Raw genomic sequence first — 26,996 nt, forward strand, 5'->3', positions numbered from 1 at the left:
GTTTATGTAGTTGGTGTTGATTACTGCTGCTTTTATGATGTCTGGGGCTCCATTAAGTATTAACACCAATATTTCCAGTTTAGAAAAGACAGTCTAAATTTTTAAGATCCTTACTCCAGGTACCAACCAGTATTTCTAATGCTGCAATCTGGGTGGAAACAGGAATGCACTCCGTCCAGACCAGAATATGGATATGTACGTCTGTACTGGTTAAAACTGCTTTTTTTCCCCAAAGGGTCTGACTCATCTGATGATGTCAGACTTGTAGGTTGCTCCATGAATATCCACTCTTGAGAAAAGAACTTTGTTCCTATGTCTTATCAAAACAGCTAAGTTTTGGTGAGCCAGTTTGGTGTAGTGGTTAGGAGTGTGGACTTCTAATCTGGCATGCCGGTGACACTGATAAAAGCTGTTCTGACCGAGCAGTGATATCAGGGCTCTCTCAGCCTCACCCACCTCCCAGGGTGTCTATTGTGAGGAGAGGAAAGGGAAGGCAATTGTAATCCACTTTGAGCCTCCTTCGGGTAGAGAAAAGCAGCATATAAGAACCAATTCTTCTTCTAATATTATCTCTTGGCTTTATTCATGCAAAGGAGGTAATAAAACAAAGAATTTTGGATATTCACCAGCAACACGACCGTAATGAAATAAACAGTCCACTTTTTGTAATGCCTCCACTTAATAATCTGAGGCCATTATCTGACCTATCTAGTTTAATCATCCCTGAATTTAGGAGAGCTTTCACGCTACTTCGCTATAATATGCTTCCATCTGCTTTTAGGGAAGGCTTATTTAAAAAAATATATCCACAATCGATTATGCATCTGCCAGGATGGGAATATCGAAAGTTCAGAGCATGTATTACTTGAATGCCAAGCTGTATAATCATATTAGAAGAGAATTGACCTCATCTTTTCAACAAATTAGTTCCAGTTCTAAAATCATGGTGTTGGATAAAAATACTGAACTTACCTGTTCCGTTGCTAAATTTGCATGGAGGGCAACTAAAATATGGAAGACCTGGATGAATCCTGAGCAAGCTTTGTAAAGTTAGTGTTAATTACTAGATGCAATGTATTTTAATTTTAATCTGAAATGTTATTGACTCTCAGGGTTTGGATTAGAATATCCATTCTAATTTACAGTGTATCTTAGAATCATAGAATCATAGAATTGGAAGGGACCTCCTGGGTCATCTAGTCCAACCCCCTGCACTATGCAGGACACTCACAACCCTATCGTTCATCCACTCTAAGCTGCCACCCCCTTGAACCTTCACAGAATCAGCTTCTCCATCAGATGCCTATCCAGCCTCTTTGTATTGCCATCTTATTGCTGGTCTAGTATCGCACTAATAAACTGTCCTTGCTGGTAGGTCTACTGCTGCTTTTCGCAATGCAAACAAAGCCATTTACTATTATTATTGTTCCGGCACTGTTACAAAACAAGAATAGGACATCAATTGAAAATAATGAACAGTGGCTTTGCCTGCAAAGAGGGACTTTTAACCCCCACCCCCGACTCCTACTCCAGTGAAAACTTATAATTAAAAATTGAAAATTAATATGAAAAACAAAAGGGAAAACGGGGAAAAATAAGCAATCTGTCAACTGAGTGGGGCTTCCTATTACAAATTGCACGATCTTGCCAATACAGATAGACTTTGCTGGTTGGCTGGGTTTTTTAAACTGAGGAATACAGTGCTATATTAAACATGCAGTGGAAAACCGCTGTCAAAGCAACTTGAAGCTGATTGTGGAAGAGGAATCTTTCATGAGTGTTACATGTGGCCAGTTGCTGAATGTGCAGCTAGAACAAGGCCTAAGGCTGCCATAACTTTGGGGATTCCTCAGCAGACATGTTCCTGTGGAAAGGGCTTTCTAAAAATACAGCACTTGACAATCACTGCTCTCGTACAAGCTTGGAAAACACTCATGAGCCCTAACCTTTTATAGAGTGAGCCTTCCCACATGATCTGCAGAAGGCATACTCCAGAAACATCAAGGAGCATCTTTGCAAGATGCCTGCGACGCTTTAATGCAGTGAGTTGCACGAACAATAATTGAACCTAACAATATGAGAAGTTCATCATGGGCGTGCTGCTCAGTGTTATATTTGTGGCAAACATAACATGTAATCCAGCCTGACTCTATGGTAGCAAGAACTTTCATGCTTCGAGAAACTGCTCTTTTCTTTGCAAGAGCCTTCAGTCTCTCTGCTGTGCATGTTAACAGCTGATGTGCAAAGTTTCCCCTAGTGTAATATCCTCTTGTTCTGGCAGGCCATTTAGGAGGATAACATTTTGGCAGCCTAGAGCCTTTATACCAGGGGTACTCAAACTGCGGCCCTCCAGATGTCCATGGACTACAATTCCCAGGAGCCCCCTGCCAGCTCCTGGGAATTGTAGTCCATGGACATCTGGAGGGCTGCAGTTTGACTACCCCTGCTTTATACAAAGGACACATCTATAATTATGTAAAATAAATCAGGGGGGACCCTGATGCTCTCCTAAGATGGCAGGCTGCAGGAAGATAACAGCTTTTCTCAAAGAGGGTGTACAATGTCCATATTTATTTCCTTTGCTTCACTGCGGCCTCCGCCAAACAAGTTTGGCGGGTTTTTGGAAGCGCTGCAGAAACCTGACAACCTTGCTTACCAGCGACACAACAGCAGCAGCCCCTCTTTTGAAAAGAAATGAGTGGCAAGCTGCTGAGGGATGCCAACAGCATTTGTCTACCTTTCAAATACCAATAACAAAGCAGAGGCCCTGTTTTGAACAGTGAAACCAAGTGGAGGTTTATTAGCCCCCCCACCTCCGATTTCTTGTATAACCTGAAGCAAACTGAGGCTGCAAGAACCTGCAATTTCCAGTTGTGCTTAGGAAACAAGATGGTGAAATTCGTCTCCAGTGTTTGAGTCATAAGTGTTTATAGATCTCCAGAATCCCAAACCCTGAAATTCATAGGTAATACTAATACTATCACTACTAATAATAAACAACTTTATTCATTTATTACATTTATATACCTCTGCTCCCAACAAGCTGGCTCACATTTGGTTCACATCAGATAAAACATCCCATAAAATGTCCAAATATTCCAACATTCCTAACGTACAATAAAATCTCCATAAAATCATACCTTTACAAAACCTCTATAGCAACAGTTAAAATAACAATGCAGTTAGCATTTAACAGTGGCGGTAGTCACACCCAATCCTTCCCAGGAACCAGTAGGATCGTAGCACAGATGGAAAAATGCTGCCTTTTCCCTGTCTGGCTCAGGGTGGCTCACAACAATATTAATGAGGATGCCGTGTAGTGACATCATACTTTCCCAATGCAGCTCACTTAGATCTCATGAAGGTCAATGTACACCATAGGCCTGGTGGAAGAGCTCCGTTTTGCAGGCCCTGTGAAAAGCTGGTAAATCCTGCAGGGCCTGCAGCTCTTCCGGGAGCTCATTCCACCAGGTAGGGGCCAGGACCAAGAAGGCCCTGGCTGATATTGAGCCAAATCAATCCTGAGTTGTATTTTTTGGTCAAAAAGCATATCAGAAGATCTGACCTGAAATCTCCACTAGAACCTTGTAGACTGGAGAGGTTCTCTGAGTCATAACTTGTACACCTGGGGTGGGGGTTATATTGTGCTAGAGGGAATTCCAAGGCAGCTGGGACCAGTTCATTTAACCCTATTCATGCTGGAGGTTCTATTTAGATAGGACTCTTGTGTATGCCCTATGCTATCACATTGATTTAAGGTCCACCAGAAGACAGCATATAGCTGCCTGGACTGGAAAGACAGCATGAGGCTGCTGTGCTTGAGGAGAAGCATCCCTTAAATGTCTCCCCACCCCTCACCCCCAACACCTTGGGGCATATTAATTCTTGTGCTTCTGCCCATCATTCCCCAGATTTCTGAAAAATATTCTTGAGTTGTCACTCTTGTAAAGCACTGCTTGCCTGGAGAGATATCCAAAATATTAAGCTCATCTTTCTCTCTTTGCTAAGATCCTGGAGTCCATCAAACCTCAGCTCTGGTTCTCCTGTCATTCTCCACAGCAGCTTCAGACCTTCCCCATCTTTCCCCTGAACAGCAGCTCCCTTTGAGTCTCAACAGGTCTCAAAACGTTGCTTCTCCCACCTGGTTCTGTGTCTCCAGCACCACCCTCAGCCTGCAAAAAAATGTCTTTATTTTGCTAAAATGTTCCCCCAAACTCTCTCAATGCTGAAAAAACTCCGATGGATTGGAACTGGGGTTGCCTTGTCCATTCAGGGACAGAGAGTACTTATTGGCAATGGGGGAGGCCTCATGTCATAATGGGATGCAGGATCCTCTGGCATTTGTGCAAAAAACTCTATAGTTAATTTAAGGTTGTCACATCCTTCCTGGCAACCAGCAGGGAATGAGAGAGATTTACCAGGAGCGATAGGGAGGCTCATCCGACATAAAGCTATGTGTCCACGTTACTGCCCATGTGAACCTGAAGTGATACCATGTCTGGGCTGTCAGGACAATGCTCTGGTATTTGGGTAAAACTCTATGGTAAATTGGACACATCATGCAATTAAACTCGCTAGAAAAATCATTTAATGCCCGGCATGGTCAGCGGCAAAAGGAAACATGGTCGCCAAAGGATCCTCTGGCTCGACACGATCAAAGCCGATACAGGGATGACCATGAACCAACTAAAAGAAGCAGCCAGAGATAGGGGCGCATGGCAAAGACTTTCCTATAGAATCGCCAAGGGTCGGACACGACTGAACGGATGACATCATCATCATCTATTGTAAATTTGGCTTCTGCCTTTGAGTTTTTGCCCAAATACCAGCACATCACCCTGACATCCCACTTCTGGGTCATATGGGCAGCAACATGGAAACATCCCTGCATGTCTCCCTATTTTTTAGGCCAGGGTAGGTTCCCCTGCTGGCCAGCTGATTGACAGCAGGTGAATGAAGCCTTGCAGCAGGGGACCTCCATCTCCACCAGGGGTCTGGTAAGTGGCAACCCTAGATTGATTCCTTCTTTTACCATAGTGCTTTTGCCCAGATACTAGACTGTCCTTGTCACTGGTGATGCAATGACATTACATCCAGTTTGCAGTATTTGGAACCTATTAGGAATCTCCTATGTTGACTAATTTTTCTCGGACTGTTCACAGTCTGCAGTGGATGTCTAGCAGCTTGATAGCCCAGCCTGATCATATCAGAACTTGAGCAATAAGCAACTTGGCCGCAGTTAGTATCTGGTAGACCACAAGGAAGACTGGAGTTGCTGTGCAGAGGCAAGAAATGGCCAGACACTCCCGCTCCTCTCTTGCCTTGAGAACTCGCTGGTCTTGGGTCTGCCATGAGTTGACAGCAACCTCATGGTACATAATTATTATTACACTGGACTGGATGGATGTCTCCTAGTGTGTGTTTTCCCCTCACAAATCTCCTCTTGTATGGACATGATCCTTAATCTTCATTCAATCCAAAGAGGATATCAAACAGATATTCAAAAGAGTTTGTACTTGTTACCCTGGGTATTTCATTGTAAACGTTCATATTACGCGTGTTTCCATATTACTGTACTGCAAATAGATTTGATAAGATTACATTTGGCTTTGTTTTATGCTTTGATGTTTCCTTCTGTCGACATTTATACATTCTAAATAGTTTTTTATTTGATCATTCCTGCCTTTTGAATGTTTTGGACAGTCCTGGCTCTGCATTTCTCTTTTGCCCTTCAATAACTTTACAATGTTTCAGATTTCTGAGATCCGTCAAAACCGAAAGTACACTGATGGAAACTTGCTGTTTGGATTATTTTGAGAACTGAACACATATATGAAATCTATATTGTTATTCAAAATCTACTGCAATATCCTGCTTTGTTTTCTCAGGGGTGAAACCCTGGCAAACCCTAGCTCAAATTAATCCTCAGTGAATATGAACAGAATCAAGGTAATGCTGCAGTGCTAAAGAATAAGAATACAATTTACTTGGTAGAATTAATGGACAGGATTATGGGTTGGATCCTGCAGCTTTGTTATATGGTTTCCTTCCTGTCTTTGGATGTTTTCCTCATACCTAAGAGTCCCTGGCATCCAGAAAATATCTGCCAAGAGCATCACCATTTACAGAGCACTCAACGTCAAGTGCTTTGAACCCTTCTCAGTGTTCTAGACTTGCTTGTTTATGTTTGCTACACTTATTAAAAGAGCAATGCATTTCAAGTTGGCACAAACAAAACCACCATCAGCAGCCCGGATATGACTGTATTCGCTTCTGAGGTTTTGGCAAGGCTGTGTCTGAGGTTGCATGTTAGGTTTGGGGGTTGGCGTGACAGAAGAACTGCCTTGACAAATGGGCAGCTACTCAAAAGAGAAGCGTGGGGATGATTTAGAGGTCTGGAAAGCAAGTCCTAGGAGGAAAAGCCAAAGGAACTCAGTCTTAGCCGAGAGAAGGGGGGGGACTATTAAGGGGGGGCATGTTGAGAGTTTTGAAATATTTAAAAGAATGTCAGAGAGAAGAAGAGGACCTATCCTTTACAGCCGTCCGCTGGGGATTGTGAGATGCAAAGCCGGGGGTGCAAATGACAAAATGATGTGTTTGGGTTAAGCATGAGGGAAAAGAATTTCAGCAATGGAACTGGCTGTCCAGGGAAAATGTAGCCTTTCCGGGAGGCTTGGGGAGGCTTGGGCTTCACAGACAGGACCACCTTTATACCACGATTCTACGAAAGCATAGAATATGCAGAGAATATGACACTGGACCTCTGCTGGGTTTATGCACGAGCTACATGAGCTACACCATAGGTCAGGGGTAATCAAACTGCGGGCCTCCAGATGTCCATGGACTACAATTCCCATGAGCCCCTGCCAGCAAACGCTGGCAGGAGCTCGTGGGGATTGTAGTCCATGGACATCTGGAGGCCCGCAGTTTGACTACCCCTGCCATAGGGCCTCAGACTGGGAGAGGCCTCTACATTTACAAGAACAGGACTGGATTACTATTAGGGAGGTCATGTTATGGGGTCTCTTAAACCTGAGGTAATTTAGGGAAGCAGAATGTTTTCATCCCAGGGTTTCTAACCTTTGAGTAGTAGCTGGAGAGTTCCACTATTATAACCAATCTCCAAGCAACAGAGAAACTGCCCCGAGACGTCATAGTGAGGGGCGGTATATAAACTGAACGAATGAATAAATAAAATAAATCAACAGCCGCTGTGGAAGGTGGACTCGATGACACCTTCCAAGAAATCAGCAATTATGTCATGCTATTGGCTGACAACCGCCCCCCCATGTTCCCCTCCACTCCCCTGCGGAGTTGCTAGGCCAGGCCTGCCTACCTGACTGGATTAGGGCTACATCACAGGGAAAAGGAGAACATTAAAAACACTGCACCATTTCCCTGATCTCAATCATCATCCAATCATCATCCCTCTTAACTGCTGTTTGCCTCCTGGGAATATTTCACATGGCATTCAGACAGCTGCTACAAAAGGCCAGCTTGCCTCAGGACAGGTATTTTGTATAAAAGAGTTTTATCCTCCCAGATCTCCATAGCCTAGCCCAAACATTGCTCTTCCCAACTGATTTTTTTTAAATACCCTGGAGGCTCCTGTCAGGTGTGATTTTTTTCTTTAAGTTTCTAGTCCTGATGGTGGAAAGAAAAGATGTATGTGATGTTATGAACCTCCAAACAGGATTTCCACTGCCCAGAGCAGCCATTCTTAATGGAAATCACGTAGGCCCCACCCCAGGGGGGGGGCTCTGGCACATTTGAAGGGGGCCATAGACTGAAAAATGTAAGAAGGGGAGCCCAAAGGGTTTATGGGGGGGGGTAGCTGAACGGATGAAATACCTTTTTCCTCACATATGACATTAATTGCTAGAATGTTCAACCTTCATCAAGGGAAAGCAAAAGAAATCATGTTTTGTTTTATTCTACACAAAGCCCATTCCTTTGTGTGGGATTGAATTAATGCATTTAAGGGGGGGAAACAAAACCACATGCTTCTCTTGGTTGAATGTTCTAGAAATCTGTCTCACATTTTTATAGACAAGGTACATTGATTATAGTTATTTCACTCTTAGTTTAGGCCTTTATTAGCCTAGCTCATTGCACAAATGGCCAGCCTACCGCAGGGGACCCTGGAACCTGAGAAGAGGTCCTAAAAACACTGTGGTCAAAAAAAAAGGTTGAGAATGACTTATCTAGAGGGCAGGACTTCAGCATCCTGCATATTTCCCATCCCTCTCAGCAGACCCAGAATATATAATGCAGAATTCTTTAAAATTTCAAAAAATTTTGGCCACAGGCACACCGCTAAAAACTGAGACGCTCATGTCCATAAACACATAGCAGGCACACGCCAGGGAGTCCTCATCCAAATTATTTCCTGTTTTCTCAGAGCAGAATCCTTTTATAAAGAATCAAACTATATCAAAGTTCCGAGCAAGCAATTGACAAAGAACTGAAAATACAAAATGTAGGCATGATTGAAATGTTGCTTAATAATCCATAAAGCTTCTTCAATCCAAACAATGGGTGTCACAAGTCTTTTCTTTTTTAATAAAGTGTCACACACAAGGTTTCAAAATGGGTAATAAATATACACAGGAATACCCTGGCTATCTTTTTAAAAACACATTGGAAAGAAAGAAAGAAAGAAAGAAAGAAAGAAAGAAAGAAAGAAAGAAAGAAAGAAAGAAAGAAAGAAAGAAAGAAAGAAAGAAAGAAAGAAAGAAAGAAAGAAAGAAAGAAAGAAAGAAAGAAAGAAAGAAAGAAAGAAAGAAAGAAAGAAAGAAAGAAAACTGTGCATGGTGAACACTTGGATAACTGGCAACCATGAGCTTCTATCATTTCCCTTTTTGTAAAGTATCTCTATGATTATATACTGTTTGCTTGCCATAACCTTCACATACTATAAAATCAGAGTCCAGTAACACGTTTAAGACCAACAAAGATTTATTCAAGGTGTGAGCTTTCAAGTGCAAGCACGCTTCTTTGTTGGTCTTAGTGCTACTGGACTCTGATTTTATTGTGCTGCTTCAGACCAACACGGCTACGCATTTGAATTTTCACCTACTAGTTATTCTAGGATCCCTTAATTGACCTTCACTTAAATATCTCAGTTTCTTTTTTTTGAAGTCCCATATCTCCTTCTGAACGAAGCCATCTTTGGCTCTGGAGCCATAGGTTGCTGACCCCTGCCCCAAAGTTCACAGAGATGAATCTAGCTCATCATGTGTGAAGGCTTTCCCAGGCAGAGTCAGTATGCAAGTGTCCACCTATTTATTTAACTCCTTATATTTTAATCTCAGTTTCCAGCCCAAAGGTGATTCCCAAAGCAGCCAAGGAATATCCAAGGCAAATAGGCAGGGCTCTCAAGTAATGCTGATGCACAGTATATGAGAGAAAAGCTGTGATGCACGAGATTGCTAGTTCAGATCTGATCTCTCCTTCAGAAGCAGTTACGTAGCCTAAAGCAAATCACTCTTTCAACCCTAATTGTCCCACCTGCGACATGGGATGATTGTCATAATACCACCCTGTGTTAACAGACTCTGATACCTGTAATGGCTGAACAGTGACAGAGCTAGACAAATGCTAAGGAGCATCATTATTAGATTTAAAAAATATTCCTTGGCAAGGGAGAATTTTAGCTCGGCTGGATCCAGACACGGCAGAGGGGTGCTGTAGTCACCTCCTATACTGCACATTGTTTTAAAGGAAAATCTGAAACTGAAGAAGTTGTCATTCACACAAGCATGATGTGTATTGCTACAGCACATCTGCTCATGCTTTGTTGCATAGACTCCCGTTTCATGAAGTTGGGAAACCTGCATGGATGGGGAGGGGGGGAGCAGTTGTGGAACCCAATCCAGATCTATGATTTACGATCCCCTCCAGCAACCACTATTCATTTTCTCTTCCCCTCCCCCTCCCTGCCTGACAAACTCCTACAGGAACTTATGCGCAGGGCTTGAATATTCCATTGCCTGGGATGATCTTCACGCCACTGCATAAATTGATCGCCTCCCTTTACCCTCCCAACAATGCTCCGATAAAAGTTTTTATTGGGACAATATTTTATGCAGAGTTGAGCTATTTTAATGACAGGGCTTGGTGGGCCTGAAGCAGTTGGAAGAATTGGGGCAAAGAGCTGGTAGTAAATTAGGAAAGGCAATGACACCCTAGACACCCACCTTTCTCTCTTTGCATGCGCTGTGCTGAAAATACTTGCACTGTGGCAAATATTTACGGCTCGCTCCTGGCTGGTTTCGGCAACTATTGTCTGTTTTCCTAAATGTCGCAGAAAGGTAGTGAGAGAAGGATGTATGGAATATTCCTAGCACTCACAAGCATGGCTTGGCCTCCAGTTTTAATTCTGGGGGTCAAATTAGTAATTTTGTGGGATATTGTTTCGGTTGTACAGATAATCCATACTGTTTCTAACGTGGTTCTGCCCAACAGTTGCCCATGGTTGTTAAGGGTTTCATCCTTTTCGTTCTCGTTCCCTGGTTGGTCACATGGGTAGTCTTACCCAATCAGGGGAAACATCATGATGTTATGTAGCCAATAACAGCAGGTTATGTGTTGACACCACTGAAGGCAAGGGAAGGCAACCAACATGAATAAGCAATCTTTAGTTTTTTTGCATGGAGCACCCAAAAGGGGATAATTCTTTTCCGCAATTAAAAATGATTGCGGGGGGTGGGGTGGGGTGGGATGTAGTGTCAACACTGCTCTTTTCTGAGACACAGATTTGGAAAGGACACTTTACCAATTCAAAACAAATCTTATGCTGAGGAGGCCCTGATCTCAATGCCCCTTCTTTTTGAACTCTCAACAATCAGGCTTTTCTCTGTGGTGACATGAAAGAGAACTTATAAAACTATGTGGAAAGGGGACAAAGAGAAAAATTTTAATCCTCTAACACAGGATTTCTCAACCAGGGTATCTTATGGCCCTGGGAGGGTTTCCTGAATGGGTAGATGTTAACCTTTTGATATATAATTTGTTAAACATTATTGGGTGAGAAGATCACATGTGGTCATGCCAATCTGAGCCCCCCGCCTTCCCAAAATGGCCAGTGATGGGTCTGGAGGGATGGGAATGGGGAGAGGCCCTGGGTGGGTGTGTACACAGCTATGCTTCCCAACAATATTATGCATGATCGTGCCACTTCTGAGGTTTCTCGAAGCCTGAGGAATGTTTCAGGAATTTCTCAACAGTAAAAAAGTTGAGAAATGCTGCTCTAGCATCATACTAGAATTTGTAGGTGTTGTCCAATTCAGTTGACAAATAGTCAATTCAAGAGAGATAAAGAACTCCTCCACTCCAAGAACCTGGGAAACTCACTACCAACCAATGTAGTGATGGCCACTCCCTTAGATTGCTAATAGCTGGAGCAGACAAATCTATATGGGTAAGCGCCTCAACAGCCATTGCAGTTGATTGGACCACCGTGTTCTGAGGTGGGAGCCCTAGGAATCTCAGTTGCTGTCAACACCCCAGCTTTTAAGCCTTCTGGTGGTATCTGGTTGGCCATTGTGTGGAACAGGATGTTGGCAAAAATGGACAGGTAGCCCATTCCTGTTCATGAGGGATATCAAGCTGTAAAGTGGATTCCATGCTGCTTTCTAATTGCATCAAATTGGTACTTATGAGAAAAAATTTGCCCAGCTATTCATTCTTAAAACAACAATTCTAATAAGTAATCAGCAGTCTAATCTGCCATGAACAAGCTGTCCCTTTAATGGTCATCTTGTCCATTTCAGCAGTTTCTAATACTTTGAACCCTTAAATGCTAGAGCAGATACCACTCTCTGATATTTGAGAGAGCCCAAGTGGTATATTGGTTACAAAGTCAGGCTCCAAAGTCAGGCTCCAAAAGACCCAGGTTCAAAGCCAGACTCTGTCATGAAAGCTTGCTTAGCTCTTTTGCGACAGTCACACACTCTGACCCTAACCTACCCCAAAGACTTTCCTTCTGAGGACTGGTTTGGAGAGGGGTGAATATATATTCCCCCCCGCAAAAAAAACCCCCTGCAGTTCCATATCACAGCTACAGACCTCAGTCACTGTATGAGCATCTATAATAGGCTCTGGATTATACTGAACAAAAGCATGTATTTATTCATCTGTTTTAAGATTATAATCCTGCCCTTCGTTTTGAAAACAGGGTGGCTGACATCTTTTAACACATGCATAAAACATCGAGACGGCATTAAGCACAGCAAGAAACAAAAACAACACCATGATCCATTGTCTGTTTAGGGTGCTTCCAAGTTTAAGGGGCCTTAGATAACAGGGATATAGCATGCATTCAAACTGTCTATCAAAGCATGGGTGAAAGTATGTTTTAGGTTGGTACAGGGTACCAGTGAGAAAGCAGTCAAAGATGGTAACCCCCCCCCCTTCTTCTTTGAGCCCCTTGCAAGAGACAGTGTCATTTAAAAAAAATTAGGGCCCAATCCGCACACATGGGATAATGGCTTTCAATGTGCTTTGGCACATTTGGCAGGTGGGTTTTCCTGTGCGGAACAGGAAAATCTACTTCTAAGTGCATTGGAAGTACCCCCAGCAACAGAGTCAGGAAAAGTGCTACAAATTCAACAAAAAACGGAGTTGGGAGGTAATAAAGACATTCCTTCCTTGGGTCACCATTTGGGGGAGGGGGGCTGGCCCTAGGGAGAGGGAGCTTTTTATTCTCAGTATTGTCCCCAATCCCCTCTCCTATGTGCCTTTTCAAAGTATAGGAGGCCTGTCACTGTTGCATCTGGTCCCCTTGACGTTAATCACAAGGGGCAGTAAATCGACCTATACAATCAGCTGAACGATACAATCAGATAAAACTTTTCCTGGAGGCCAGAGGTGTAGTTCCTGTACAGGTAAAACTCAGCCTACATAGGAAGTAAGCAGCAAGCCAGCTGTGAACTCCTGACATCTTTCTATCTCTTCTAGTGGTAATGTCTCAAGATTTGAGAGTTTCCCTCTTGCAGGCTTGGCTACAGATAAAGCGTGGAATAGCAGCAGGGCTTCCACACGGCAGGTGTCCCTGCCCCAGTCTCCCAGCATTGCCGCCCAGCACCCTTCCCCTGGGCCACCAGCATTGTGTAGGAATAACCCCCAGACAGGGGCTTAAAAAAAAATCCATACTAGAGCATCATTATACTGATATATCATTGCAACAGTAACAGAAGGGACTAGACACTTACTCTTAAAAAATTAAAAAAGAATTCAGAGAACACCCATTGTCACGATGGTATGTTGCTATAACAAAATTCAATAGCCAGCTGTTTCTAAATGGGGGGGAGCCCCTAGCGATGGGACAGGATCAAGGAAAACGACGGACACGTTGCCAGGAGAAATCCAGCTTTTTGCGTCCACGCAGCACCCATCCAAGTTTTTTTCCTGAAACTTCAGAGCAAAGTATATTCAAGAAAGATTAGAGAAAAGCCAGAGGAATCCCCAGAGCTGCACAAATGTACCCTGATGCTGTGAGGAAGTGGGAGGGGGGAATGTCCCAAAAGCACAGAACTTGGGGCAGATAATTCTGCGCAGAAGCCATCAATAGCTTTGGCTTGTTGACCTCTCAGTCTGGTCACCAAAGCCCACTGCCTCCGTTCAAGCAAGGGCAGCTGAGGTGGGCAGCCTAACACTACCTGAAGGGAAGCCCTGATGTTGTCCTGACCCTTTCCAACAGACCTCTGTCTTTTCCTCCATTCTCTTGCCAGTCTTGTCTTTTCCCCTGAAGGCAGGGCCTGTGTCTACTGATGGTGCGTGATTCTCGGACAAAAAAACCCAACAGAATGGAAAACAAATAATGAACTCCTTTGAATTATAAAGTCTCAACAAGGGCGAATCATCTTCTGGTTAAACAAAAAAAAATAGCTGAGGACAAAACAAAAATTAAATTCTGGGAAAGGGTTTGGAGAAGAGAGATCCATACAACACAGCTCTTCCTGTGCTATCCCTGGCTATAGTCCCAGAGACAATTGTATGTTAACCATAACTAATTCTGTCAGGAAGGGAACTTCTGGCAGAGTTAAAATTGATTAAGAGAAATTCAAAAATTCAGCCTGGGAAATGGCAAATTATAGCCTGCTGCTCAGAGAGAATCTGTCCATAGAGCATGAATGCAATCCAAGAGATTTGTCTGTATTCCAGCACCAGGAAGGAAACTTTTCAACTTTCTGATGACAATTTGAAAGCGCTAGCACTTTATAGGAGGAAAACCAATATGGAAGCGCTAGCACTTATAGGAGGAAAACCAATATGGAAGCGCTAGCACTTATAGGAGGAAAACCAATATGGAAGCGCTAGCACTTATAGGAGGAAAACACCTTATATTGTTAGGTGATCATATTATGTAAGCACAACAAAGCAAAGCAGAGATTAAGGGGTGGCATGTATTTTGCTTTGCAAATGGGATCACTCCCTTTGTAAAAATGAATGAACTTGAAGGTTTTTGCCAACAGAGCCAGAATCAGAGGTAAAATATACATATCGTTTCTGAGAGATATACAAATGGCTTGCTCTACAGCTTTGCTTAATTGCTCTCCATAAAAATCAAATACACCATTGAAGCAGCCACCAGTCTTTTCAAACAGCACTTTGAGATAACAGGTATCCCATCATCCAGTGACAAGGAGTTCCCCTGATTAGCTACATTCCCTATTAACATGTGATATTCCTTTTGCTTGACTTAAGCCTACTGCTCACCCATCCCTATGGCTAGATATGCTTGCCTATTCTGATACAATCCCTTGACACTTTTGCCGTTTCTAAAACCACTCCTGGCTTTATCAACCCTGTTTCACCTCTGCTTCCACTAGGATTTAGACCTTTCTTCTTAAAGAAGATTATTGCATGCACTCAGGCACACACCTTTCAGTTCATTGGCCTTTTATCTCTTTGTTCTCTGGGTGTGTTTGGCACCCAAACCTCCAGTGCCCCATTCTGCATGTGGAAATTCCTTTAATGTGTTGATTTGTATCTCAGCTTTCTCCCTAATGAGGCCTATAGCAGGTTACCTCCTTTCCTCCATTTTATTCTCATTGTGTGAGGAAAATTACAGAGAGTGTAACTAGCCCAAGGTCACCCAGTGTATCTTCATGGCAGAGAGGAGATTCAAACCTGGGTCTCCAAGATCCTTGTCTGATACTCTAACCCAGTGGTCCCCAACCCCTGGTCCACAGACCAGTACCAGTCCGTAGATCAGTCGGTACCTGGCCACGGGTCCTCCTTCCCAGCTGCTGCCTCGGGGGCTGCCCTGCCACTCTGCCACCAGCTCGCCTTTGGTGCTCTCCGGTGGCCACCATGGCTGGAGCTCCTCCTTGGCATGGCATCTGCTGCTGGCAGCGCCCCCCAGCGGGTGGTGGAAGGACAGGGGCGCCGGCAGGAAAGCAAGCAGATCAGGGGCTCAGGCGGCAGTGGTGTCCCTCGGCAAAAGACTACCCCCCCCTAGGCCTCAGTAAAATTGTCAAGCGTTGACCAGTCCCCGGTGATAAAAAGGTTGGGGACCACTGCTCTAACCACTGCAACACACTGAAAGATGGCAGGAATAAACCCAGGGACTACTAGAACCCATTTAGGCATGTCATCCAGCTCAAGAGAGCCGACGTGGCATCATGGTTAAGAGCAGTGAACTCTAATCTGGAGAACTGGGTTTGATTCGCCACATGCTTCACCACATGCAGCCGTCTGGGTGACCTTAGGCCAGTCACAGTTTGCTTAGGGCTGTTCTCATGGAGCAGTTCTCTTTGAACTCTCTCACTCCTGCCCACTTCACCAGATGTCTGTCGTAGGGAGAGGTGTTTGTAAGCCACTTGGGGACTCCTTTGAGTAGTGAAAAGTGGGGTATAAAAAAACCCAACTCCCTTCACACGTTTCTAATTTTAAAAGGAGCCCCTCAGGCATGTGTGGATTTGATTCTTGTAGGACAGGATGAGGAAGGAAGTATTTTTCATTTGTATCATCTATGCGCCAATCTGAAAGCACACTGCGACGTCCAGAGGTTTTTTTTTTAAATGGCGAATTGCCTGCGTATAAGTTATACAAGGCTGTGGCATGTTCTCTTATCTTTGCTAAGGATCTATACATTGGCACAGGAATTCCTCCGCAGGTTGCGTAATCTGGCAAGCTGACAACATGACCAATTCTACTGCCCACGTGCAAGCTATTTTTAAAGAATGATATAAATAGATAAATATTGTACATGCCTGTATTTCAAAAAAAAAAATCTGTGTGTGATATTGCCAATACAGGCCCCGGCCCAATATGCACACACCCAGTATGTTCCTTTCCAAGAATCCGCCAGGCAACAGCGGAGCCAAACTACTACTAACTGTGAACCTTTTGTGGTTAACCACTTCTGGGTGCTTCGCTTTTAGCCCTGCAGACCAGGGGCAATTAATATTTCCCCCACAATGGGATTTTCAGGGAAAGGATTAACTCCAAGGCTAATACAAGGGGCCAAGGGGGAAAATGAAAGTTCAATCTATCTGGAAACGTTTTTCCTTCTACACATTCCCATACATCCAATATTTTGTATTACAACCAAGTGGGCCAGGGTGTTTTTCTTTCCTTCTTTCTTTCTTTTAGGGAAGGAAATGTATCTATTTGATTTAGGATGCTTATAAAGTATACCCTGTATGGAAGGGAAGGGAGAATGGAGGGGGGGAGAGAGACTGCAACACACACACCCTTAACACATTCCTGCTGCATTCCTAAACACACTTACTTGGGATAGATTCAGGTGTGTAGCCGTGTTGGTCTGAAGCAGAAAATCACAGTTTGAGTCCAATGGCACCTTTAAGACCAACAAAATTTTATTCAAGGGATAAATTTTGGTGTGCAACTGTACTTCTTCAGATACTTGGGATTAAGTGCTACAGGATTCAGTGGGATTTACTTCTGAGTATACATGCTCTTTTTCATTAATTGAGGGTTTTTTTAAGTACTGAAAGAACACAAAAAGAGTAGTTACTTCAGCAAAATACATTTGTATTTATTTATGGCATTTGAGTTGAGCTCTGACGGGGATTGGGGTCCTGGGCGCTACAGAGAAATGCTGATTCAGAAAGAAAAAAGTTAAAGCCATGCTGCACTGCCCAGTCCAATGCCGGTTTACTCATAAGGAAGTTCCACAAGAGGATCGCAGCCTCCTCTCAACTAGGTTATTCCAAAATAAACCTCAATATTTCCCGTGCAATTTACTTTTGAGTAAGCACTCGGCGATTTGGTGGAACTTACTTAAGGTGACCAGATTTTAACCTTGGTAAAGCGAGACACCATTGACGGGAGGGGGAGGGGGGTTCTTGATTAAAAATTAAAAATATGGAGCAACAAAAAGTTTCATAGAACGCAAAAATAGTATTGTAATATATATATGTTTAATCTCAACATTAAGTACGATTTGCCAGGTCCCTCCAAAAGTGGGACAATCTGGTCACCTTAAACTTACTTCCGAGTGAAACAGTAAAACGGGGTGAAATTCGCTGTGCCACACCATGTTGTGCAAAGAAATTAATTTCATTAAGGCTGAAGTTTCTGGATTGGGGCCGGAGCCTTGATGGGAAAGGGAAACGATCTTATTCTCCCCCTCCCCCCCCCCCCCATCTTTAAGTACTAACTGGTTTGATAGAATTTATCTGGGAGAACGATAGATCCTTTTGTAATAACTCTTGCATTTCGCGGCGTTTCTTTCTGAGTAAGCAGGTTTCGTCAACAGATCTGAGACAACTGCGCGGCTGTTCGTCCCCTCCCTGGTCAAAAAGAAGGGTGGAGAAAGGAAACCACTCCGGGACTTCGTCGTCAGTCCCCGATCGGATTTGCAGCAGAGACGCAACAGCCACCCGCAAAGCTCTGGGGGGAAGCCGCCGCCGTCTCCGTTCACAGCACTTCTCCCGCAAATACATCCGGCGGCTGCTTCGCTTTGCGTTACAAATTCGGTCGGTCAATTTCACCCTTGAGCTCAAAATCCTTCCACGGTAATTCTTTCATCTCTGGTTGCTAACCCCCCCCCACACACACACACACACACACAATCACTGAATTCAGTCCGCGGCCGGACTCACTCATCACACTTACTTAGGAGTAAGCCCTGCTGGAATCAACCAGATGTCCGAACCTGAGGAGGCACCAACCTACGAAGTGGTCAATTTCATGCTAGAATTTCCCACTATTTTTTTAAATGTTTGTTCTTGTTCCTCTTCCAAGGAGTGGAATAACTTTCTTGGGACACTGGATGAGCTAGTTTTGCAGCGATCAGATATTTTTTTCAAAATTACACACACACTTCTCATTTCCCTTCTCCATTTTAGCATGGAGAAACGCACAACTATGGTGGCAAATGCAACAGTTCTCTGAAAGCTGCGTGAGAGGCCTCTGCCGAACATGGAGGATTCCTTCAAAACTGTAATGCCCGCCCGCCCCTTCCTCAACCTTTCCCTCCTTTTCTTTTGCTAGTTTCAAAAAGTAAAAAATGGCAAAGGGTCCTTTCCCCTTTCACAGTCCCCCCCCCCCAAAAAAACCCTGCTGCTTTTAAAAACTCCCGTGGAAACTCATTACAAAGTAAGGCAAAGAACTCAAAGCTTCCGGAGACATTTTGCTTATTGCCAAAATGCTGCAGTCCTGCTTAGGCAGGGGGACCTGCTGTCCAGAAGACTTGCCCAAGATCGGCTTGAAAGGTTATAGAGCTGGGAGTTTGATAAAGAGGTGTTTGTTGTTGTCTTTGATGTGATGCTCTAGAAGGGTGCTCAGCAAGAGATTTTTTCCCCTCATTTTCTTTTCTTGGGGGGGGGGGCAACTTTAAAGTTTTGGTCTTTCTGAGAGAGATCTGAAAGTGCTAGCCTTTTAAAATGCACACACACCCCTCCAGACTCTGAAATGTATCCTGTCACCTTTGATTATTTTGTAAACCCCATCTCCTCTGGAGCTGGAGAACCTTAGCACACACCTGAGTCTGCCAGTGGAATTGCTTGCTTGATCTTTGGGCAGGTGAGGGGTTTTGTCCTTCTGTTTAGCAGGATCTTGTTTAGGCTGAGGGAGGGGAAAGCGAAAACGGCCTGACTAGGTGCCACAGGTAGAGAGGCATTTTATGTAGCATCAGAACAGAGTCCTGAGATTGGTCTGCAGAACAAGCCAGATATATGGGTAATTTTCTGTTTCTCCATTTTCTATCAAGGACAAAGTAAGCTTAGAATCATAGAGTTGGAGGGGACCTCCAGGGTTATCTAGTCCAACCCCCTGCACAATGCAGTAAATACGTTGAATACCTCCACCTCAACAGCACCTGCAAGCTAAGCAGGGGCAAGGAAGTACTTGGAGGGGATGACCACCAAGGAAATCCATGGTTGCTAGGTATAGGTAAGCAAGGGCAAATCACCTGTGCTCCTCTCGCCTTGAAAACCCCCACAGATAATGGGATCGGCCAACCTGACATGACAACACAGCAAACCATTACAAAGGGAGTGACTTGATAATGAACAGGATGCCTTTGTCACAATTTATTCATCCCCAGCCTTCAGTTTAAAATTGAGAGTGGCATACGTTATGTACCCCCTTCAGTCTATCCTATAATAACCCTGTGAGGAAGGCTTAGCTGAAGGAGGCCCGAGTAAGGTTTCAGGCCAATACAAAGGCCTTGCTTCCACCAGTTCCCATATAACCAAATCAGAACCTGCTTGTCAGAACTTGCTTGCAATCTAGTGCCTATGAAAGGGTTTGAGTCCAGGATGCTGTCCACAAAGTGGGGGAGAGAGTGATCAGCAGGAGGGGGAAGATAGTTCAGTGACAAAATGTCAGCCCAGATTTTCTAGCCAGAGAACTTTGCTTATGATTGTTCTTATCATGGGTTCAATCACCCCGCTAAGAAAAGAGCATGATTTATTTTTTACTTTCTCTCTTTCATACACACACACACACACACAGGCAAAAGGTGGAGGGGGGTTGGCTTTGAGCCTGGCTTTCAAAAGCTGAGTCAAACTTTGCCTGGAGAAAAACAAAATTAACCCATCTCATCCTGGGGTTTGAACACCATTCCTTTGGGTGGTGATACACTTCTGAGAAAATTCATTCATGGCCAAACACATTCACAGCTTCCTCTCCTAATGCTTGACCAAGGGTATCCTTTTCTCCATTAGCACCAAAGGGTGCAAAAAAACCCAACAACCACAAAATTGAATTGAACACCTAAAAGACTGAGGTTACTTATCTTTAATATCACAGTACACTTGAAAAGTTAATTAAACAAAATGGGCCTTTAGCTATGCTTGTAGCCTCTACTTTTTGGGTACCCAAAGCTCTTTCCTCTGTTCCAATTTCTACAGACCTTGGTCTGAACATGCAAGTTTCATAGAGGTCTATGTTACCCTACCAAATCCCTTTGAGGGGAGGCCAAGCGTTCACTCCAGAGTGGCAGAATTGGATGTGGCAGGAAAATGAGTTTCAGTTCAGTGGGAGGCTATTAAACGTTGTATCGTGATTTGCTCTGAGAGAGCCGGATCTAAACCTTGAGCCAGTCATATAAATCTCAATCTAACCTACCTCGCAGGGTTGTTGTAGAGGTAACATGGAGGAGAGGAGAACCATCTGATTTACATTCCTCATTAGAGAGAAAGGTGGGGCAGAACTGAAAATAGAAAAACCACCACTCATTCCCAATTATTCTATCTCCAATTAAGGCTGAAAGTCTGCGTGCCGGGGTTTAACCATTCGATAATGTTGGGAAGGAGAGGTCAGATCTTTTAAAATCTAGAACTATTTTCAAGAATGGGGCCCTCAGATAGTCCTCCAACTGAATACTCTTTAAGGTGATTCTCTGTCTGGTTTTTCAGCAGATGGATGAATTATAAATATGTTTGCATATCACCAAAACCTAAACACAAACGTGAGATAATTTACACATTGACACAAGCGCACCACTTGTTGAAGAAACAGAAAAAAATGTTGGTGATATTCTGTTTTTCCAGCCCCCCCCCCCCTTTACAAGAGCGTGTTAGAAACCAAACTCGAACAAGTATTAACTTGGGTCAAGTTAAATGATGAAAACTTGTGCCATGATTAGAAATGATTCAAATGTGATACTAACAGCTGTGAAAATGGACAGAAACACCTCTTCTGTACAGCATTAACTACTTTCAGATATGCAGACAAATCACAGAAGATGATCAGGATCAATCCTCACCCAGTTACTGGGGTTAGTCATGAAGGGGCTACATATTCATTACAACACAATGCTCTAAAGGGATGGGATGTGGCTCAGTGGTAGAATACCTGCTTTGCATGCTGAAGGTCCTGGGTTCAATCCCTGACTTTTCCAGTTTTAAAATGTTAGGTGTGCAACTGGATGTGACAGACTTTTACCTCAAATATTCAAGAGCTGCCACCAGTCCAGGTAGACAATATAGGCTTTTGTAGATGTAGATCAAGGGTCAAATTCTGCATTTGGTCATTCTCTCATAAGGACAAAATAGAGAGCAGACAGGCTGGATCCAGCCATTTTTCCCCACTAATTCTCACCATCTCCCTGTCCAACATGGCTTTTGCCCTCCCTATCCGACATGATTGTCTGTGCAGGTCACATAATCCTTACAAGACCTTTCAGGATCATTAAGTGGGGACCCTCCTTTCTTTCTCACCAACATAACTGATTAGATCCAACCCAATGATCTCTGCTTCTAGTTCTTTTTTTTAATTGAAATCTACAAACCTAAGACTAAGCATCTGTATAATTTCCTGTTCAGCACTACTATTTATAGCAAAAAAAAAATCAGTTGCCATCATCTTGGGAAAGGGATCTATTTTCTAGTACTCTAGAAAGTCTCTGCTCATTGATGCCAGTTTTCATAAGACATGCCTCCACCCACCAGAGCAAGGCTGCTTGCTCATTCCACAGACGTTGGATAATGCACTTTCCATGCGCTTTTGCAGATGGTTTTACCGGTGCAAAGCAGGAAAATCTGCTCTAAAAGTGAACTGGAAGTGCATTATCCAACCTATGCAGAATGAGAGCCAGCTCTTCATCTCAGGTCAGCCTCTGAGCGTTCAGTCTTGGGAAGGGAAATGGCTACTAGAGGCAGGGTCTTTTCTACATTGGCACACAGATTGTGGAGCAGCCCCCTTCCAGAACCTGCTAGATGCCTATACTTGTCTGAGCACGAGGATCAAAAGAAAAGACTTTTATTTAGACAACATTTTTCAAAGTACACGGTTTGCTGCTGGTTCAAATGTGTTGCTTTAACCCATTTTTGTATAATTCATATTGAATTTATTTTTTGCCCTATTCTGTTATAAAATGTGTGTGTGTATGTATGTAAGTAAACCACTTGGAAGTTAGCTGTCTCAAAGTGGCAGAACAAATTTCTTTCATAATAAATTTGATCTGGTGTGAATTCTGCACTTGCATGTTCGTACTCGAATACAGTAAAGCTTCAATAAAATAATCGTAATTTTGCCCTCAGCAAAGTGTTCATCATACCTCGGCATAGCTGTTTTATCCACCAGGAATGCAAATTCTGCTCTTCTCTAAACAATTTAGGATAGCATAAATGGCCTCTTAGCCACTAGCATAGAGATCAGAAGAGCTAGAAGTCTTAAGGTTCTATTTCCAGTCAGTCACAATCATTTCTAAAAAGCAGCAAAGGTTTATCCTGGTTGGGAATGCTTGGGGAACTGGAAGCTTCAGTTTAGTGCTGTCCACATTTCAATTTCACCTTTTGTATTTTTACCATATTTTTTGTTTTAATTTAATACCTCTATATCAGCAGCCTTCTAGAATACAAATATGGCTATTTCAATTAAAAAAAAAACCTAAATATTAGCAGCATTCAAAGGGAGGCAACGCTCTGCCTTCCCCTGCATTTGAAAGTTGTTGGACTACAACTACAACAGATATTAATGATGAATGAAACAAGATGCATAAAATAGAATTCTGATTCCATCTTCCCACCAACCCCGGGGGGGACTTTTGTTGTTGCTCTCATGGGTGTTTAATAGATCTCTCTATGTTGTTGCAGATTTTTATCTAGCCAATTCAAGTTTGTTTTGATGAGATTGCAGGGAAGTTAACCGATCTCTCTCCCCCCTTCTTTAGGCACACACAACCACCATCATCATTCCAAATAACTGAACAGGCTGGAAACAACATTCTTTTCCATGCAATTATAGCATCTTTGCTAGAATATTCAACATTCCAGCTTCTATCACAAGGGATACTGCACTGAGTTGTTCTTTTCTATGGGCTGGAGGCAGGGAGAAGATTGGTGGAAAACATTCAACCAGTCCTTTTGGGAGCCTCCAAGCCAATGAAAGATGGAATTCATAGGGAAATTTCTCCTCAAGGGAAACAAACATTCAGACTTCCATATCCCCCCCCCCCCACATAGACAAAGTTTACAACCCGACTCTACAGATGTTTCTTAAGAGGTCCATCTGATTTGTAGGCCTCCATCCCACGTGAAGTGCTTTGACAAGGGGTTTGGCTCCCCTGAGGACCTTAGTTCCTGCACCATCTGCAAGAGGGATCCATCAGACCTAAGGCTCTGAAAAGACTCCTCCTGTGTCTGTGTGTGGGTGCTGATGAGAATATACACTCCCTTTCCAAAGGTCTTGTAAATAAGCTAAGCCATCATCCATCCAAATATATATATATATTAATTTTGTTTAAATCAGTCCAGATTTGCAGCGAGCGGCACAGTTTAACAAAACAGTTTGTGCAGGCAAAAATGAAGAATTCTTTGGGGGCATGTTAATCTTCAACACACAGCACAGAAACGTTAGAGAAAGTGAGGATCGTTTTTGTGCAGAATCCTTGGCGGAAGATTGACTGGCTTTGACCCACCCGCTCCCTTCCCCCATACTGGAACTGGGACACATCCCAGAGTGCTGAGTACATTAAAGAGAGAACAGCCAACAACGGCCAAAAAATGCCTCCAGGGAGAAAATACATAAACCCAAGCCTGTTTTTTAAGGGGGGGGGGCTATTGCCACAAAAAGCTCTTATCTCTCACACAGCAGAGTAAATCTCAGGTTCTGATCCACTCTGGAGTGAATCAGGAATTGGCTCTCTTGCTGAGAGGGCCAAAGCTGTTGATTCTTTAGCCCAGGGGTAGTCAAACTGCGGCCCTCCAGATGTCCATGGACTACAATCCCCATGAGCCCCTGCCAGCGAATGCTGGCAGGGGCTCATGGGAATTGTAGTCCATGGACATCTGGAGAGCCACAGTTTGACTACCCCTGCTTTAGCCCATCTGCAAATGTGGGGAAGGGATCAGAAGGGAGGGGGGTTCAACACATACTCTGTTCTTGTATTTTCCCCCCCCTTACAATCCCCCCACACAGAGAGAGACAAGCGTTCACATGGTTCATTTTTAATATTTAGGAGGCATCGTTGGATGAATCCGATTTAACAGGCATTGCTCCCTGAGGAACTGCTTTTCATGAGGAAAGGAGAGGGGTGGGTGTCCTTCAGAATCCCCTGGCAAAAGCAGAGTTTACATTGAGACCCAAATGTGGGGATTGATGTGAGCCGATGGGCTCAGGAGTAAGGAAGGAAACAGAAGAATAAAAAGGAGGTCAGTGTGGGGATGGGCTTTGGAGGTTACATTTAAAAAAATACAAAAGCTACAGCTTCCCTCCCCAGCCCAAGGAGCTAAGGTCTCTTACCTTTCTTGATCACAGACTGGTCCAAGAGGTTCATGCCTGTTTCATCCACAGCCTTGGGGGGGGGGGACACAAGCAAAGAGAGATTTGGTTCAAGGATTAACTCCTTGCTGAAAAGTGTTCTACCCCCCTCCTCAATAGTTAAGATACACGTTATTTTGCCACATGGGGGAGGGGGGAGCTGCTTCTCCTCCTCATCTAAATTTGGGGCTTGCATCAGGTGGTACTGGAGAGCTGCTCTGAAGAGCAGCACTCCTGTTTCCCCAAAGGGAAAAGCTTCGATTTGTGTTTTTGTAGAGGAAAGCAGCATCACATTTTGCATTTCCCGTTTGCATTTGAACCAAGACCGAATTATACCACTGATGGAAAATTGAAAGCATCCGGGGAAAATCCCGGCTGGCTCTTTACAGCAAGATTTTGAAGTTACTCCGGAGTCATTGAGCTAAAAGTTGAAACCATCCTAAGGCCCAGCTTGCTTTCATAGGGAGAGATTTAAGGAGCCATTGAAACCTCGTGGGAAATTTGACTCCAGTTCAGTTCTCATTCACTTGGGAGCAAGCCTGACTGATCCAAGTTGAAAGCAAGACAGCCTTAAAAGCCGATTACAGTGTTTGAAGTGGCACCTTATAATGACCAATAATTGTGATTCCCTCCAAAAAGAAAGATAGAAGGACAGGCAGGCTTTTCCAGACAGGAGAAGGAGGTTGTAATCTAAGAAAAGATTCTGCCATAGGGCTGCTTCAGTTTAGGCAAACAAAATGGGGCTTGCTGCTGGGGAAACTTCGGCCTCGGCCTTTAAGAACATTTAAATTGGATGGAGGAAAACAGAATGTTTGGGTGTGTGTAAGAGAGAGAGAGAGACTTTTCTTTTTCTGATTTTTCTCACATTTACTAAGCATTTTCAAGACTCAACCCCGGCTGCATTTTAAAACAAGGTCAAGTCAGCATAATTCTTTGCAACTGGGTTCGCTATTTTTCTTGACGCCCAAGGCGTGACTTTACCCAGAGGGACACAAGCACCACGGCACAAAACATGTCCACAAAAAGCTGTGACCGGGCACATTTCCCAGCCCCATAGAAACCCCAGTAGACTGCATCCTCAAGTGGAAGACCAGTTCAAAACAGATTTTAAAATCTCTGTTCTGTTGGAAAGGAGGCCTCCAGAGAAGCAGAATCCACAGTCACTGAAGCACAATTATCAGTGAATGTTATAGAAGGGCTAAGAGAAAACTCTTTAGCTTAATGTGATGTGTTTGAATGGTGGAAAAACCCCACTAAAGAGCCAGATGATGCAAGGCAAATGCCAAATCACTGGGCAGGGCTAAAAAGTATGTCTACAGAGTTCAGTGAGACTTTAAAAAATGGATACAACATTGTATTCCTTTAAAGTTAGATCCCCGGCAAAAGTTCATTTCTAAACGTTCATTTTCAAAAGAGATGAGATCCCAGCAAAAGCTCATTTTTAAACCTGGTCTAATTCAAGGGGAGGGGAAATCGAACCGCGGTCCTTAAACTCGGCTCCTAATGAAAAGCCACGTCCATTCAAAGCTCAATGCTTTGCCCTGCATTCCTCCTTTGCTTGGTGAAGCTCACCTCCTCTGAAACCCGATTTTTGGTGGTGAAACCACTCTCAAGTCTACGGATCTTTAATTCGGAATGACCACGGTTTGGCAGGGAGAAGGGATGGCAGGATTCCACCCCCTCTGCAAGGACGCCTGCGGTTTTGTGATGTTTCTGCTCTTGGTGGGACACTGAATCGGGGCCCTTTTATATCCATCGCCTCCAGGGACAGAGAAAGGGGATGCCGCAGGAAAGGCCGACCGGTTTGAAGCTGGAAATTTGGGCCAGAATCCCAAAGTGGAGCGCATTGAGGAAAAAAATTCCGGCTCAGTTTTTCTCTCCATCCCCACCCCCTATTTTATCCGGCAAAATGTTTCCAGTATTTTTGCCATTCAGTCAAGAAATCGTGGGTATGACCAATCCCCAGGGCCCTCAAAAATGCCTTTGGATTTATTTTTTTAAGATACCATCAGGGGATGAGGAAGATAACCTTCCTCTCTTAAAACCAAAGTCTCGAGTGCAAGCGAAGGCAATCGGCTTTTCCCTCCAGATTCCGAAAATAATTACCCAGGGGGAAAGGAAAGTGATCCCGTGCAGAGTGACTCCAGTGGAAACCCATTCATTTCGTCGGGAGTAACCCTGCAGAGGACGGAGCCTGCTAACGATCTCTCTCCTGAGGAGGAACAAGGAAAGCTCTCCCGGGGGACGTTTCCAGCGTGCACAACAGGGAGGAAAAAACCCAGAACCGTTTGACTTCCCGAAATCGGTCGGGA

The 26,996-nt window shown here is 43.8% G+C and overlaps 1 protein-coding gene across 3 annotated transcripts in view; it reads right to left on the reverse strand.

Annotated features, from left to right (window-relative positions):
- The window catches only part of TFAP2E (transcription factor AP-2 epsilon), an 87,559-nt gene that overhangs the window by 50,977 nt on the left and 9,586 nt on the right, over nucleotides 1-26,996 (reverse strand). For all 3 annotated transcript variants that reach the window (XM_077337571.1, XM_077337572.1, XM_077337570.1), the window contains exon 3: nucleotides 24,667-24,718. In XM_077337571.1, coding sequence (XP_077193686.1) covers nucleotides 24,667-24,718 — 52 coding nt within the window. The remainder of the gene's footprint in view (nucleotides 1-24,666; nucleotides 24,719-26,996) is intronic.

The sequence above is a fragment of the Paroedura picta genome, chromosome 5 (genome assembly GCF_049243985.1).
Source record: "Paroedura picta isolate Pp20150507F chromosome 5, Ppicta_v3.0, whole genome shotgun sequence".
NCBI lineage: Eukaryota > Metazoa > Chordata > Lepidosauria > Squamata > Gekkonidae > Paroedura > Paroedura picta.